Raw genomic sequence first — 16,427 nt, forward strand, 5'->3', positions numbered from 1 at the left:
GCTTTTTTTAATTCAGCCCATTTATATACTTTATCGGAATTTTAAAGTTGATCGTACTCTATATATATATATATATAATTGCAGAATATGATTTTTAGGTAAGTTAATATATAGTGGACAAGATATATAAAATTATATAGTAAAAGTATATTTCATCATAGGAGTCGTAAGAAAAACTTTAACTTTTTAGAATTTTTTTTTAAGATTTAATGTGTTATTAGAAAGCTTGTATATTTATTTATTGAAGTTTGGAAAAGGATTCATGGATATTTTGCATAGTGTCAATTCTTTAATAAATAATCATAATGCATAAGTATGTAGAGGAGATGTATATCCTTAAAAAATGATTAATCTAGTAAAAAGTTAAGATTTTTGATAAGAAAGAGCCATATAAGTGGCTTAAACTTTCCCTTGCACACAAAATACGGTGACGTGCCTTATCTTGTGAGCAAAGGGGTTAGGCCTGTTCTGAAATTGGTTTTGATTCAGTTATAAGGTTGGTATGCCTTAAACTAACTTAAGCCAGCGGTACACGGTGCTTGTTTTCGTGTTGGATTGTTTGCTAGGTGAAAATACTGCATTCTGATTGCTATATTTCCGAAGATGGATGGAAATACACCAATCAAAACGCAGTATTTTCATCTAGCACGAAAACAAGCACTGTGTGCCGCTGGCTTTAGATATGTTCCATAATTGATCAGCTAATCAATTATCGAAATAATAGGTGATAAAAAATCTACCCATCTTTATATCTAATATTACAAAATTAATGTTTGTGTTATCTTTAGCATAGCTAAAATATTCGGTATTATCATTGTTCTTTAATTACCTCCGGATCTCTCAGAACTTCCTTGGCTAAGGTCCAGTTCCATAACTTGCTTTAAACTCCGTTTAAAGCAAGTTGTGGAACTGGGCCTTAGTGATTATTGTCTGTGATTGGAGCATTCTTTTAGATTTTTCATAGACCCAGAAGTATTTACCAATCAGAAGCGAGATTCAGTAGAAAATCTAGTAATGTTGTCCAACTGTTGAGTCTAATGAACGCGGCCTATATTGAGTGTCGTGAACGCACTCATATTGAACTGAATTGAATTGGGGGTTGGCGTTAGTCTGGGGTTTTCCAGTCCACAGCCATCTATTGAATAAATGAATGAACTGAACTGAACTGAACTGAAAGTTGGGGTTAAGTTATTTACTGTATTGTATAAAATTAAAAGACAAATAAGGAAAATTTAACAGGAAGCAGTGTGAAATTAATATATTTAAAATGACGTCATTTCTAAAAACGATTAGCAGTTTCCAACTTTTTCATAAATGCTTAAAACAAAGGTATGACGTTTATTGTCAATCCATAACAAGTATTTTATTTTGCACGAGCAGATATGGTGTTAGCATGAGAAAAAATGCAAAACACGATATATTCAGAAAAATTAAAACGATTGGACTCACAGAATGCTTATGAAAACCTGTTTCTCTCAATTTTTAGTACCGATATGATGTTTATCCCAAGTCGAAGTAAACGAATTGGGATACCTAAATACCGTCATCCAGAATGGCTGCCAAAACCACAACGTGTGGTATGTATATATAACTAGTATATATAATACTTTTTAACAATATATAAGTACAAAGTATTATTAATGTATGAACATATACATCAAATGTTACCTATAAATAACTATTGAAATTATATCATAAATGTGTGTTACATTCGGCACTTAATTTTTTTGTGTAGCGATATGAGGAGCAGCTAACAGAGGATAATAAAGAGTTTCTTCAAGAAGTCATTCAAGATAAATATGGTCTACCTCATGCAGATCTTGGGATGAATCTTTCCCCTTTGAAATTAGATCCAATAGAACCAATTACAAAATGGAAGCCTGGTCTGAAACGCACTGGTCTGATTGCCAAAAAAATAGGAGTTTACCCATTATGGCTAAAGGATGGAACAAAAGTTTATTCGACATTACTTCAGGTGAACACAGGAGATTTGATTCTCAACAAATGGTATTGTTATCAATATTTTGAACTTTCTTTATCCTGTTATTCTATATTTTTATTTACAGGTGGTCGATAATGAAGTAGTAAAATATATACCACCCGAAGAATTTTACCCTGTAATAGGTAAAAAGCCAATACAGATCAAACGTAGACTCGGATGTCTTGTAGTAGGCGCAGGAAATATAAACCCACAATTAGTAATTAAAAAATTACATTTCACACATTTTTCTTTACTGGCTTATAAGCAAATTTATTAATGATTATTTCTTCCTATAGGTCACTAAAGAATATAGTGGTATATTCAAGGATTCAGGAGTTATGCCAAAGCTTGTACTGAGAAGATTTATAATATCCCCAGAAGCAGCATTACAACCAGGGACTCCTTTATTTGCTACACATTTTAAGCCAGGAGAAGTTGTGGATATTCGTGGGAAGACGTAAATAATTTTTTTACTATTATCTATCACATAATGATACCATAAGTGAAATCTTAGTGAAAGGAGATTAGATTAATGTAAAACATGTGAATCCATTAGGATAGATCGTGGATTCCAAGGGGTTATGAAAAGATGGGGCTTTAAAGGGATGCCTGCCACTCATGGTGTAACCAAAACTCATCGAAGGCCTGGAAATATTGGGTCAGGTGGCCAAAAGGCCCGTGTTATGCCTGGCACTAAGATGCCTGGACATATGGGTAATAGATGGCGCATTCTAAAAGGTGTAGAGGTAAGATGGTGTACATGTGCATATATATATATATATATATATATATACACATATATCAGATAGAAAATATATAAAAAGTTACCTTCCAAAGAAAATCTACAATAGAAAAGTTTAATTCGCGCAATTTAGAAGTTTTCTTTATATTTAAACACAAAGATAATTATTTCGTCTTTATTCTGACATTTCACAGATCCTACGGATTAATACAAAGTATAATGTATTGTGGGTCAAAGGACATAATATACCAGGTGAAACCAACAATTATTGTTATATCTATGATACGATACTTCCTCTGAAAAAATCCAAAACGGCACCCTATTTTCCCACATATTTACCAAATATGGACAAGGAATTGTTTCCAGAGGAACTATATGCAGATAAAGTACATGCATTCATGGATCCCTCATTAGAAATAAAAAAAAAATCTTAATTGTCTTTATATATTGTTAAATAAAAGATGTGTAATTTTAAATATCAAGAAGTATTTCGTCTTGGTTATATTTTCACCTCGTTAGTTTATAAATATACGTTACGTAAAAAAAGGGGGGAAAGGGGGAGAGAGAGAGAGAGAGAGAGAGAGAGAACACAAGGATATACTGCAAGCACATTCGATTTTTTAATATTGTGTAATATATATTATGTCTTATATATAATATAAATTATCATTAGATCGAAATAAAACTATCGACTGATGGTTGAAGTTTGTCGAGTTTCCGTTATCCGGCTCCTTATAGAATGTTTACAATTATGCTAGCAAAGAGTAGTCAATTGACTTTTTTATTTAGTAATTAGTTATTTAGTAATCAATATCATTATAAATGAGTCTTATAACTTAGAAAGTACTTAATGAAAAAATATTTTATTACAATATTTTGAAAAGCTCTCGAAATAAGCTATAGATAGAAAATAAGATAAGATAAGATAAATAACAATAGATAGAAAATAGAAAATGCCCAAAAATAAAGATAAAAATAAAAATAAGATAAAAACATTATTTTCATGTATGAGTATATACGCATATATTTTATATATATGCAAACGAACAAATGTATCATAATAATTTTTATATTTATTTCTGTCCTTTGACAAACATCAAGCTATTATTGATGAATAAAGGCTTCTTTTGCAAATCTAAAAAAGTTTCACATTTTTTTGTTTTGTTATAAAATGTGCAACTAGTGTAGTGTTTTCAATACACAATAGCATTTTTTCTGCAAACTAAATAGAGAATGTATATAAATTAATAACAATATTTCACGTAGCTACCGTAACTTATTCTTTGATTTGAATATTTTTAATAAGCATAGAAGAAGCCATGGGTGCATTCAGTACTACAACCGCTCACTGAGCGCTCAATGAGCTTTTACATTTGATTGGTATATTCCTTTAGATTTAAAAATATACACCAATCAGATGCAAGAGCTCACTTAGCGCTCAGTGAGCGGTTGTAGTACTGAATGCACCCAATATCTATAAATTCTGGTCAAAGAGCAGACGCTATTTTGAACTATTGCGCATTCTCGGAAATGGTTTGGAATCTTGTTTTCTTGCATGTAGTTAATGATAAAAATTCATCAGGAGGGAAGGATTTATTTAATTAATCTCGTTGACGTTAATAATAAAAGTTAGTTGAAAGAAGAAAAATATATCATAAATTAACTGTTCTATGAGTTTTACAGGTAAATAAATCAACATAGAAGCAAGTATAGAATGTACCATATATTAAAAGCATTAAATAGGTTAGGTATTATTTTGGTTTAAAAGTTGTTTTAAGTAATAATGTGACAATTATTGATGTAAATTAATTAAGTAATGAAAATTTTAGGAATTCCTATATAAAATATGCGTTTTATATAATGGATATATTAGAGCCAGAATTAATTTGGGTTAATGGAAGATGCTACAGATTTTATGAAAACAGTATCCGGAAAAGCATTCATACATCAGCCCCATACATGGAGGATAACGAATCAATTTGTTCAGATGAAGAAATTCAAAGTGATATAGAAATAATAGCGCATGATACATGTTTTAAACATAGTTTCTATGTGCCAAAGTAAAACATCTTTTTTAATAGTCAAAATTAAACAAAATATAGATTATTAGCTAATTGCATTACTCTTACTTTAGAGTTTTCTATTCACATATAATTGGTACAAAAGGCATGACACTTAAAAAATTAGAAGTCGAGACAAAAACATCTATAAATGTACCAAAGAAAAAACAAGATGGAAACATTGGTAAAAATAATTCTATATATTGCTAAGAATAATTTAACTAGAATTTTTAACATAATTTGTAATTTTTTAATATTGTGTGTTTATAGTTATTACTGCACAGAATCGTAAAGCTATAGCATCAGCAAGACATAGAATTGATTTATTAGTGGAAGCTTCAAGAAAAAAAATACATTATACACATTTTTTATCAATACCATTAAATACAGAGAAGATAATTGATAAATATCTATCTTTTAAAAATGATATATTGGAGAAATATGGAAATACTGTATATAATATTGATGAATCATTATTCCAAAATCCATCTAAGTTGCATCTTACCATTGGAATGCTCAAATTACTTGATGATAATGAGAAAAAGCAAGCAATTGATGCTCTTATGAATTGTAAAGAAAATATCATAGAGTAAGATAACACATGTTTTGACTTATGAATAATAATATCCATATTTTCAATTAAATATAGCATATATCTAATTTAATGCAGATATAACATTTGTATCATATTATGCAAAATTATAACAAGTATTTTATATGAGCAGTAATATTTTAAAAAATTCTTAAATTGCATAATCTTTTACAGCCCTATCCTTGAGAAAGCAGGTCCACTAAATATACATTTGCAAGGGGTTGCATGTATGAATGATGATCCTACTGAGGTTAAAATTTTATTTGTACAAGTTACCCATAATGAAAAATTACAAGAACTTGTTGATAAAGTTGCTGATTACTTTGTAGACATAGGTAAATAATATTTGTCACATAGAATTTAAATATAATTTTGTAAAGCATATACTTATGAAAATATACTAATATATTGTTTATTATATTTAAATAACTAATAACTAATTTTATATAGGTTTGAAAGAAAAGGAATATGAAAGAATAAAGTTGCACATGACTGTAATGAATACATCATTTAAAGATGATAAGCAAGCGCATAAAGATAGATTTAATGCAAGCAAAATATTAAAAGTAATAAAATATATTTTTGTAAACTACATCTATATGAATGATTTAAAAAGAATAATAGAAATATACATAACATTTATATCATATTCATTTTGTTTTAGATTCATGAGAATACTTTATTTGGGAAAATCATATTTAATCAGATTGATATATCTGAGCTTCACACTGCTACAAAGGACAATTACTATAAATCGATAGCCAATATTACTTTTTAAAGTACAAATACATGCTATGTTTATAGCAATTGTCTCTTTTGTTGCAAAAGAGTAAGTTATGCACAGAGTATATATATATTTTTATATTTTGCATAAAAAGAAAAATAAGAATAAATAAAAGAATATATATTTTTCTTTTTATGCAAAATATCAAAATAAAAAAACAATTCTAATATACTAGAGTGATTTTTGATTTTAATATAAATGTATATACACATACACACATGTAGTTTTTTTTTTAAGTAGTTACACAAATATATTCGTATTGTTTATATATAAATTACCGATATTTTGCATATGCAATTAATATAATAGAGACAATATTATATCTCATTGATATATCATTTGTATATCATAGCAACAGATATGATAACAGATAGTCACATATGATAACAGTGGAGTCCAAATCATGTAATTCCCTTATCAAATTTTCCAATGTTTACCTAGAAGTGGATAAAGCTCAGTTTTTATCTGTAGACTTATTAACGCTTAACCTCGTTATATTAGCGTTTAACAAATGTAATTAACATATGATTAAAACATCATAGAGTTATGGGATTTTTTGAATAACGACTTCGTAGAAACATGTAATTATTTCTTCCGGAAAAAGAAAAATATATAATGTGTTTAAAAAAATATATATATACTATTTTTATTTTGTACTTATAAGTAGGTATATCGTTTGAACAATATATGTTATCTTTTTTACGTATGTTAAGATTGTGAATTGCAATTTGTGATATTTGTAAATATAATAAAAGCTTAAATTGGAGTATTTTTAAAGATTGAGACATAACCTCTAAAATATTTATCAAATACAATATGCAAAAAATATACATTACAAATTAGAGTAGATGAGAAAGAAATTATCATTTTTTTATAAATTATATTTAATACATTACATATTACGTTAATTTTAATATAATAATCTTTTAGATGCATCTTATACATATTCTCTACATATATATGTTAATGTAACATATTTTTCAACATTTTGATATATCTGGATGTAAAAATGCTTTTTATTTTTTATTTAAAATAACATTCAGTAGTATATTAGTATTCGAAGATCCGTACATATTTACATTAGACTAATATCTTCTAAGTAGTATCATAGTATATCAGCTTTGTTAAGTATATAGAACATATTTTGTACATATAATTTCTGCTTAGTTATATACATGTTCCAACTAACATCGATAATTTTTCCCTAACATTACATTTTCTGTAGACGTAGTAAAAATGCACGGTATCAGAAGAATATTATTTTTCTGCACAATGATAGTTCTCTTACCAATTACGCTTTTAATAATCCCTCTGTATCTACGGCATAGTCTCTATGCAGATGTTGCATATGCTGTAACAGAATCTGATATCATGGAAATCAATGATGGAGTTTCATCTATATTCTGTTCAGTAAGAAGAAACAATTTAATTTTATCATTATTGCTACAATATATTTGATATCAAATAATATTAAAAAGTTCTGTATCATCCATAAGATAAATAAAATATTAATTAACGTATGAATTAGTGTATAATATTATATAAAATTAATAGAATATATTGTATTATTAATATCAATAATGTCTTAATTATACAACATTAAACCATTATTTTTATAGGAACATACTATACGGATGAATGGTACTTTCAATGCTTTTCAAATGTCACAACGACCAGAAGTAACGTCGTATCGAAAACATATAAGATTGAAAAAAAGTATGAATTTACCAGATGATACATTAGAATATTGGGGATTTTACCTACTAAAAGGTGCGACTGTAGTACTTTCTGTGTGCTCAAGGTAAGCAAAATAAGAAATATAAATGAATTATTGTAATATGTTAAATTTGCAATCTGCAAATATATTTTCTTATTTCATTTATTTATGAATACAATGTATTTATACAAAAATAATATTCATTTAGATTTGAAGGAGCTTCTATATTAGTGGTGAAAGGAGAGAAGAATTTACAAACCTGTGGCTTGTTAGAACACAACAATGAGAAAGAACAAGCACTTTTTATGCCAGGTGCCAATAAACAAGTTAAAATAATATATGAGTCAAATGCGCAAGAGATTGATTCCAATGAAATACCTGAACCTGTTAAAATGTATAATACCAGTGATACGCAATCACATGCAAATGTGAATTCTAAGAATTTTCTGGAGAGAAATTTTATAACAGATAATAGCACACAGGTTCACAACGCAAGTTCAATAGTTTCAACAGACGAAAGAAATTTACAGTTGTTATACAACAAGGCAGCTTCTTATGTTCACAAATATAGAGACTATTATCGAGCGGCAGTAACGAACAACACTAGAGAAGTGAGACATACTATAAATAGACAACGTAACACGAGGAAGAACAAGAAAAATGAACGAAGAAGAACAAGGAAAATAATAGGAATAAGAAACAATATGGAAAATACTCAAGATCAGTCTAGAAAAATGCGTATAAAGAAATTGGAACAGATACTATATTCACATTCAGAAAATGAGAAAGATATATATAAACGGGCGACAGAAGTGGAAGATAACATACTAAATATTAAAAGATTTAAAAGAAATCGAGAACTCATAAAGCCACCGTCATTATTAGATCAAGGCATCAGACATGGTGGCAATGCCGATAAAAATATATCTGAATCTAACGACGTATCATCCGTTTCTAGTTTTGAGTATGGCTTATTCAATTGTTATGGTGAATCGATATTGTTAGCACACGAGTTTGAACCTTCCAATCAATGTATTGATATTAGCTATTTACTTAGTGGTAAACATACACAAACAAGTCATCACATTGAAGATAACGGTTATTATTATTATATTTTCTATAGCGATAACGACATCGTGTCCAATGATATTTATGCACTCTTTGATATATATAAGCCAACTTTTCAATACGAGAATGTAACCAAGTCATGTATTAATCAAACCGAATGCTCATTTTCATTAAATGTGTTATCGCCAGATAGGGTGATTGTTGAAATACCGACTAAAGATGGTATAGAACACGATGAAACGGATGATATTAGTATGCTAATTTCTACATGCCGCCCACGAATGGGAGCATATGTCATTTTCCCAATTGCAATAATGTTTTTGATTCTAGGCTGTGCTTTCATATGAATATAAATAGCATGTGTATTTCGATTCAAAGATATCTATTGGATGTACGCCAATTATTGAAATGTTAAAGTATTACTTTATTAAAAAAGCAAATATGATTTTATGTTATGAAGTATTGGTATAAGGCTCAGATAAAGGGGATTCCATTATGTTATTATATTGTGTTACCTGTTGCTATTATATACAATAAATGATTTATTTATAAGCTGAATAAGACTGAAAAAAATCTAGTTTACAAATTTGTGTTGTACACAAATAAGTACACACAACATATAAAATATATATGTGGGTTCCTAAATACCACAAAAAATATATTTTTATGCGAATAACATTTAATATATATTAAATCAATGATACATATATTATAAAATTAAAACTCATATACCAAAAGTATCGAATTTCAAATTAGAAGACATATGCGTTTAGTATTATATTCAATGTACAAATTATAATAAATGTAATGTTTAATTACTATGTTCGACACAATTGTACATGTCATCTGAAATTTATCATTCATATTTTATTTTCCTCTGGTATGAGAACGTGTAAAATAACCCCAATTATTATCGCAATCAACTTTAGTTCTTTCGCGAAAATTTTTTAAAGAGAGTGTTTAAGCATTCGTATTTGCCGCATAAAATTCTACCACAATGTCGCAAGTCAGTATGGGTACGTCACGTCCGGTCATGCGCGATAACCATCGATAAACGAAATATCTTAAAAATTTTTATATCCATAGAAGAATTCTCTCTTCAGTCACGAATGTTAGCAATGCTAATTAGCTCGATCCCCAATGGGTTCGACCAATAGTAATCTTGCGCGCCTATAAAGATCGTCAGAATCACCACCGGCACCGCACGCAGCGCCGTAGTGCGGCAGTCGCCGAGAATACTCGTGACGCTATACGAACCGTTCCTCACTCTTCCTTTCCGTTGCCCTTCGCGAGTGGAACATGTCGCATACTTCTGAACGGCGGTAAGTTCGGTCTTTTCTAGCTTAACAGCGAACTGTTTTCGCGTTTCTTTGTGCTACAGCATCTCTGTACGGCTCTCTTTGTTTCTGATATCGTGCTCCGTAAAATTTCACGCCGTGCGGGTTAAAATACGACTGCGAAAAATAGTGCCGCAATCGGGACGGAACGCACGGGACACAAGACTGACAACATGGCGTGCCATTCGTTTTTGTCACATTGCTCACGGGAGATTAACGGCGATCATGAGCCGTCTCCGTGGCTCGTCCTCTTAACCTCCTCGTCGCGTGGTTGCAACGGCGAAAACCGCGGCGGATTTGTCCGGAGCAGACGGTCCGGACAATTCCGATGTCGAAGTGTGTCTCGATGGCTCCGTTGTAGGGTGAAGCTTTCCCCGTGGCCGCCACTCGACAGGCCAAACACGTTTTTCCATTGCTCCGGAATTACGTAATAAAATAGCGATTTTCGCACAGTTTTCGCCGAAAAATCTATTCGAGCATTACATCTACGACTAGGCGCGTCGCGCATAGCTCCGAAACATGGTACTTCGCACACTTCACTGCGGCTAGAAGCAACACGTTTCGTATATTCTCGGCCACGCTTCCGCGTGAGTCACTGTCAAGTTAGTCGCTTGAGCTAACTGCAATTCGCATGCCGAACCCTGCGCCAAACTGATTTCACTGATCAGTTTCATCATGCTCGTTTGTACAGCGCTCATGCATGTAAATGGCGGTTGAATTATATCGTAATTTGTAAGATTTTTATATATGTTTCTTAAAGATCGATTTAAACTTTTGGTTCTCAAGGTCACGTGACTTTTAAAGTGATTTCATCGTCATATAATCATCGTGACTAATATTATCAGTTCCTCCACAGAGTTGTAATCATGTTATCAATTTTTCCCTGAAAATAGAAACTTGAAAATAGAAAAGTGAAAAGTTTCTTTCTTTGTCCATAAAGTTACATTCTCGCTAAAATTATTGAGTTCATCTGACCTTTTCACTTTTCTATTTCTAAGAAAAGTTATATGATCATTATCCAGAATAAATCCATAATATATCATTTATAATTATTTTTATCTATACTTTTCTTTTTTAATATATTTTTGCAAATTTAAAGTTTGATCTTTTTTGTACTGATATAAGAAAATTTAAATACTATTGATTATGCTTTTTTTATTATAAAAATGTATCACAGTAAGATATATATATATGTTTTTTATTATTATTATATTATATATTATATTATTATTTTTATTTTTTATTATATGTTATTATATATTATATGTTTTTTTAATTGTTTTACAACTTACAAATCTAATGTAATTTATTTATACTTGATATTGATATTTGAAGTTAATAATATATTCTCTATTATTTTAGAAATGATGATCAATGGTCAGGAGATTCAAAAAATGGCCCGAGTGAAAGTGAGCAACCTACGTATGATGGGCCTCCGGGAATGGATCCTGATGGCATCATCGAGTCCAACTGGGACGTTGTGAGTAAATTAACCACTATCTTGTAATTATAATATATCAGAAAATACAGCAGGATTCATATATCATATATATTTTTAACATTTTATAGATATACTATATTATCATATACTTTTGATGTTTTAAAGAATTTCTTATCTTGAGATAACACAAACACAAACACTGTTGAATATACTAGTTAACTTGAAAATGATCCAATAGATATAGTACAGATTATCAGGAAAAGTTTTAAAGAATATTTTTTTACATTGTATGGAGTAATTAGTTGTAAATAAGAGCAATTGTTACTTATTTTAAAAATGTTCTTTGAAATATAATCTGTTATTTTATTACTGATTTTATCATCTTTGATCATCCTTGTTATTAAATACAGTATATATGGAATTATGGAATTATTAAAAGAGAATTATTAATTAGAGAGATTTATACCCACATAGTATAAATATATATGTAAATATAATAATATAATATATATGTACAATAAATAATTGTGTATATGTGTGTGTGTTATAACATTTTCATTGTCTGGAATGATCTGAATAATTTTTTTCTTTAGTTTGTAGAAGGTTGAGAAATTAATATTAATATTTCTCCATCTAAAATGTTAATTATCTTATATTTATATTGATTTTTCTTTTGAGATTCTTATAATTTTTGTCGTAAAGATATTTAGGAAGTTATATAGTCATCATACATATTGTTGCGCCCTTGCGCAAGAAAAATTTTTTTTATTAAACAACCTCCTTGACAACAACAGCTGTCAAACAATCTCTACTCGATTCCTTTGCAGTCCACTTTCAGGAGCGTGGGGATAACATGTCCTCCAAAGACACGGGTGCAGCAATATTCACACATAGTTACACATCCACACACACACATGCATGCATGCACATAGATATCATATACCCAGTTTATAAAATATATGGTTTAATATGAATAGGTTGTCGAAAATTTTGATGAAATGAACTTGAAAGAAGAACTGTTGCGTGGAATATATGCTTATGGTTTTGAAAAGCCATCTGCAATTCAACAACGTGCCATTTTACCATGTATAAGAGGACTTGATGTCATTGCTCAGGCCCAATCTGGTAAGAAACCTTATGTAAACTTGTAGCATGTTGATGTATAAACATACATAGAATACATTATACAATATTTTATATTTTTAACAATTCATAGGTACTGGCAAAACTGCAACATTTTCGATATCGATTCTCCAACAAATCGATACTAGTATTAAAGAATGCCAAGCTTTGATCCTTGCACCAACTCGTGAATTGGCGCAACAAGTAAGTGATTTGTTAAGCATCTGCGTTAGTGAAGAGTTCTATTGGAGTAAAAAAAATATTGGACTATAATATGTTTTTGTTTAGATCCAAAAGGTCGTTATTGCGTTAGGTGATTTTATGCATGCTGAATGCCACGCATGCATCGGTGGCACGAATGTGCGCGAAGATATGCGCAAATTAGACCAGGGTGTCCACGTAGTAGTTGGTACACCCGGCAGAGTTTACGATATGATCAGTCGAAGAGCGTTACGCGCAAGTAGCATCAAACTGTTTGTACTGGATGAAGCTGATGAAATGCTGTCACGAGGATTCAAAGATCAAATCCACGATGTTTTCAAACTATTGCCCAATGAAGTGCAGGTATATGAAATATTTTTTTGAATGTTATAGATTTCTTTGTCTACAATTACTATCTAATAGATAATTTTATTTTAATTATTAGAAAGTATCTTTTTTGGACAAGTCCACAAATCATACAAGACGAAAAAGTTGCGGTATACCTTATAGTAGTCAAGTTAACAAATATATTATAAGATACAGGTGCGTCGTAACAGTGCAATTTTGTCAAATGTATATACTATAGGTTTGACATACGCTGTTACCATCGAATGTGTTTATATCTTTTGTCTGGAAGTAATAGTTGCATAAAATTCAAACAGTTATCATGGCATAGCACTCCTAATAATAATCGTTAATGTCCCAAAAATGGATTAGTCACTCTTAATATCTCTATGATAGCAGCAATAATTTACAATAGCTGTTACAGCATGATGCCATTTTATATTGCACATGTATAGTTATTTATATAACAACTCAGCATATATACCAATACATATACCGATTATTTACTTTTTCCATCAACATATAATATTATTACATTGTATCAACACATGGTTTCTCGCAAACAGCCTTAGCTTTCATATCTCTCATGCAACTTGATTATCTCTTCCAGGTGATTCTGTTATCTGCCACAATGCCGTCAGACGTTTTGGACGTATCAAAATGCTTTATGAGAAATCCTATTCGTATTTTGGTTAAGAAAGAGGAACTCACTTTAGAGGGAATAAAACAATTTTTCGTTTATGTTGAACGTGAAGATTGGAAGTTGGAAACCCTTTGCGATTTGTATGATACTCTGAGTATTACTCAGGCTGTCATCTTCTGCAATACGCGCCGCAAAGTAGATTGGTTGACAGAGAGTATGCATAAACGTGATTTTACCGTTTCGGCTATGCACGGAGATATGGAACAAAAAGAACGAGATCTCATTATGAGGCAGTTTCGCACTGGGTCATCCCGTGTTTTGATCACTACTGATCTTTTGGCGCGTGGTATTGACGTGCAGCAAGTGTCGTTGGTCATTAACTATGACTTACCTTCCAATCGTGAAAATTATATTCACAGGTAAATTATGCATTATCTAATAATAATTTTCATGTTTTAATCGCGATCTTGAAATTAACAAAATATAAATTTATTTGTGCGAAAGTTTTTAGTCACGAAAGAGGAAATAAGATTTCATGAAATATATATAAAATATACAAAATTTATACACACACACATATACACAAGAAATTTCAAATATAGTTATAACTTCAATTTGAACAATCAATGTTGCCATTTGGAGAAAACTGGATATACCGATTCCGATAACATGTTTGAAAATATAAGTTATATATATTTTTTCTGAAAATATTAATATAATATCAAGATAAGAGACTTTTCTCAAGTATATTTTTATCGTGATTTTATCTTCACTAAAATATCAAAACTTTTTATTATCATTATATATATATATTTATGCATATTTACATGTGTGAATTTTGGTAATTTTTTTTGTACGTTACAGAATTGGTCGTGGTGGCCGTTTTGGTCGTAAAGGTGTGGCCATTAACTTCGTAACAGAAGATGATAAAAGGACCCTGAAAGATATTGAACAATTCTACAACACTCACATTGATGAGATGCCAATGAATGTCGCTGATTTGATCTAAGCCCAATTTTATTGGCTATAATTCATTATAATAAAAAAATAATAAAAAGTAAGTGAAATAAGAAGCTCTCAGCTGATCTCTCATGGTGTGTGAGTATATATATATTGAGTGAGTTGATGAACTATATCGCTTATGTAAACGCGACCAAAATATTCCAACATTTTCGTATTCGTTTCGACTTATAATAGTAGATTACGGAAATAGCTATCTGTTGCGCTACAGGAGTTAGTAGTACGACATTATTACTATTAGTGTATTACTACTGTTGCCGCTATCGATATTGCTGCTCTGCTACTACTATTACTATTAATATTATTACTATTATTCCTACCATTATCGCTATTAATACTATTATAAATATTACTATTATTACTATATTATCGGTACTGGCTGGTCGGGATTATTTTTACTTTGATTTTTAACAATAATATATTACAATATAATATATCACGCTACAGGGTGGCAAGAATAGAACTAAAGTGTGAAGAGCGCAACCCGGTGCAATCTGATTATACTTTATCCCTATTATCGCAACAGGTCAAAGGTTTTACTTTGTCCGAACTTGGTTCATATTTTTATTCCGTCACAAGTCCAATGATTGTTATAGAGATGTTGAAGTCTTTCCTTTTGAAACTTTTTAATCCATCTCTTTCTCCCCAAGATATCTCTAATTGGATGATTTGGTCCATGTTCAGCATTTTTTGTTCAATGTTTTTGTCACCGCGACTACAACTTGTTTGTCTAGGCAGAGGTTTAGTTGGGTATTGGAAAGGGTACTTTAATCACAAGCGTTGCCGCAGAAGATGTACATTCAAGCTTAGATAATATGAATTTTTGTATATCCTAAATCCCCCAGGTGCACACCTTCATATTAAATAAAGTGTTTGACCTTTTAAGAGTGTGGTCTTTGTTATTGCAGTCTTCATTGTATTTCTTTTCTTTTCTATTCAATAATCCAATTTCGCAATGAAAACCCTGAATGGACAAACTGTGTACGAGTGAGATTCTTAAGCGCTCCGCTGTTCTTTGTATCACCGTGAGCGGACTCCGCGCCGGGGATAAGTTTTGCGGTTTATACACCGAAAAAGTTCTCACAGTTCTTTTTATTTGTATTTGCAGGCAGTTTTGGGCAGTCCAGATGTGGGCGAGATATTTTTGGAAATAAAGACCAGATTTCCTGATTCAAAATAGAAGTTTTGTAAATCGATTACCTCTCTAAACTCCTGCTTCTCATGAGCTCTAATATTATATATATTTTCTTTATCTTCTTTTTTATATTTTTACATTCTTTTTTATTAATAATTGGCTCTTGGAAATATTTTCTTTAGATTTGTTAATAAAATTCTTTGTAAAAGTATTCTTTATTGCATTATACGCAGATTTTC

The 16,427-nt window shown here is 30.4% G+C and overlaps 3 protein-coding genes across 4 annotated transcripts; all 3 read left to right on the forward strand.

The window, feature by feature from the left end:
• Window positions 1–1,133: 1,133 nt before the first annotated feature.
• mRpL3 (mitochondrial ribosomal protein L3) lies at window positions 1,134–3,172 on the forward strand. Its single transcript, XM_011153125.3, has 7 exons — window positions 1,134–1,329; window positions 1,487–1,577; window positions 1,736–1,975; window positions 2,067–2,198; window positions 2,278–2,438; window positions 2,538–2,727; window positions 2,918–3,172. Exons 1-7 carry the CDS (start codon window positions 1,268–1,270, stop codon window positions 3,155–3,157), a joined length of 1,116 nt encoding a protein of 371 aa, XP_011151427.1. The 5' UTR covers window positions 1,134–1,267; the 3' UTR covers window positions 3,158–3,172.
• Window positions 3,173–4,397: 1,225 nt separating this feature from the next.
• LOC105190385 (uncharacterized) lies at window positions 4,398–9,502 on the forward strand. The gene is made up of 10 exons (XM_019844731.2): window positions 4,398–4,466; window positions 4,553–4,783; window positions 4,858–4,967; window positions 5,054–5,372; window positions 5,550–5,710; window positions 5,826–5,941; window positions 6,040–6,113; window positions 7,497–7,569; window positions 7,779–7,960; window positions 8,085–9,502. Exons 1-10 carry the CDS (start codon window positions 4,438–4,440, stop codon window positions 9,289–9,291), a joined length of 2,502 nt encoding a protein of 833 aa, XP_019700290.1. The 5' UTR covers window positions 4,398–4,437; the 3' UTR covers window positions 9,292–9,502.
• A 586-nt stretch (window positions 9,503–10,088) lies between these two features.
• Window positions 10,089–16,232, forward strand: eIF4A (eukaryotic translation initiation factor 4A). 2 transcript variants are annotated; one of them, XM_011153119.3, is made up of 8 exons: window positions 10,089–10,266; window positions 11,644–11,761; window positions 12,700–12,847; window positions 12,939–13,048; window positions 13,133–13,408; window positions 14,001–14,452; window positions 14,898–15,090; window positions 16,162–16,232. In XM_011153119.3, exons 1-7 carry the CDS (start codon window positions 10,244–10,246, stop codon window positions 15,040–15,042), a joined length of 1,272 nt encoding a protein of 423 aa, XP_011151421.1. In that variant the 5' UTR covers window positions 10,089–10,243; the 3' UTR covers window positions 15,043–15,090; window positions 16,162–16,232. The 2 variants fall into 2 exon arrangements, with proteins under 2 accessions (XP_011151421.1, XP_025161048.1); XM_025305263.1 differs by having other exon boundaries at window positions 14,898–16,230.
• Window positions 16,233–16,427: the final 195 nt, after the last annotated feature.

The sequence above is a fragment of the Harpegnathos saltator genome, unplaced genomic scaffold (genome assembly GCF_003227715.2).
Source record: "Harpegnathos saltator strain DR-91 unplaced genomic scaffold, Hsal_v8.6 scaffold688, whole genome shotgun sequence".
In the NCBI taxonomy this organism is placed as follows: domain Eukaryota; kingdom Metazoa; phylum Arthropoda; class Insecta; order Hymenoptera; family Formicidae; genus Harpegnathos; species Harpegnathos saltator.

Excerpts from the sequence above, each read along its gene's own strand:
- LOC105190385 (XM_019844731.2), top strand. The coding sequence starts at position 4,438 with ATGTACCATATATTAAAAGCATTAAATAG. Across the intron at positions 5,373-5,549 it reads TGTAAAGAAAATATCATAGA|CCCTATCCTTGAGAAAGCAG; the intron begins GTAAGATAACAC and ends AATCTTTTACAG. Across the intron at positions 6,114-7,496 it reads GAGCTTCACACTGCTACAAA|AGATGTTGCATATGCTGTAA; the intron begins GGACAATTACTA and ends TAGTCTCTATGC.
- eIF4A (XM_011153119.3), top strand. The coding sequence starts at position 10,244 with ATGTCGCATACTTCTGAACGGCG. Across the intron at positions 12,848-12,938 it reads CATTGCTCAGGCCCAATCTG|GTACTGGCAAAACTGCAACA; the intron begins GTAAGAAACCTT and ends AACAATTCATAG. Across the intron at positions 13,049-13,132 it reads CTCGTGAATTGGCGCAACAA|ATCCAAAAGGTCGTTATTGC; the intron begins GTAAGTGATTTG and ends GTTTTTGTTTAG.
- mRpL3 (XM_011153125.3), top strand. The coding sequence starts at position 1,268 with ATGACGTCATTTCTAAAAACGATTAGCAGTTTCCAACTTTTTCATAAA. Across the intron at positions 1,976-2,066 it reads TTTATTCGACATTACTTCAG|GTGGTCGATAATGAAGTAGT; the intron begins GTGAACACAGGA and ends TTTTATTTACAG. Across the intron at positions 2,199-2,277 it reads GAAATATAAACCCACAATTA|GTCACTAAAGAATATAGTGG; the intron begins GTAATTAAAAAA and ends TTCTTCCTATAG.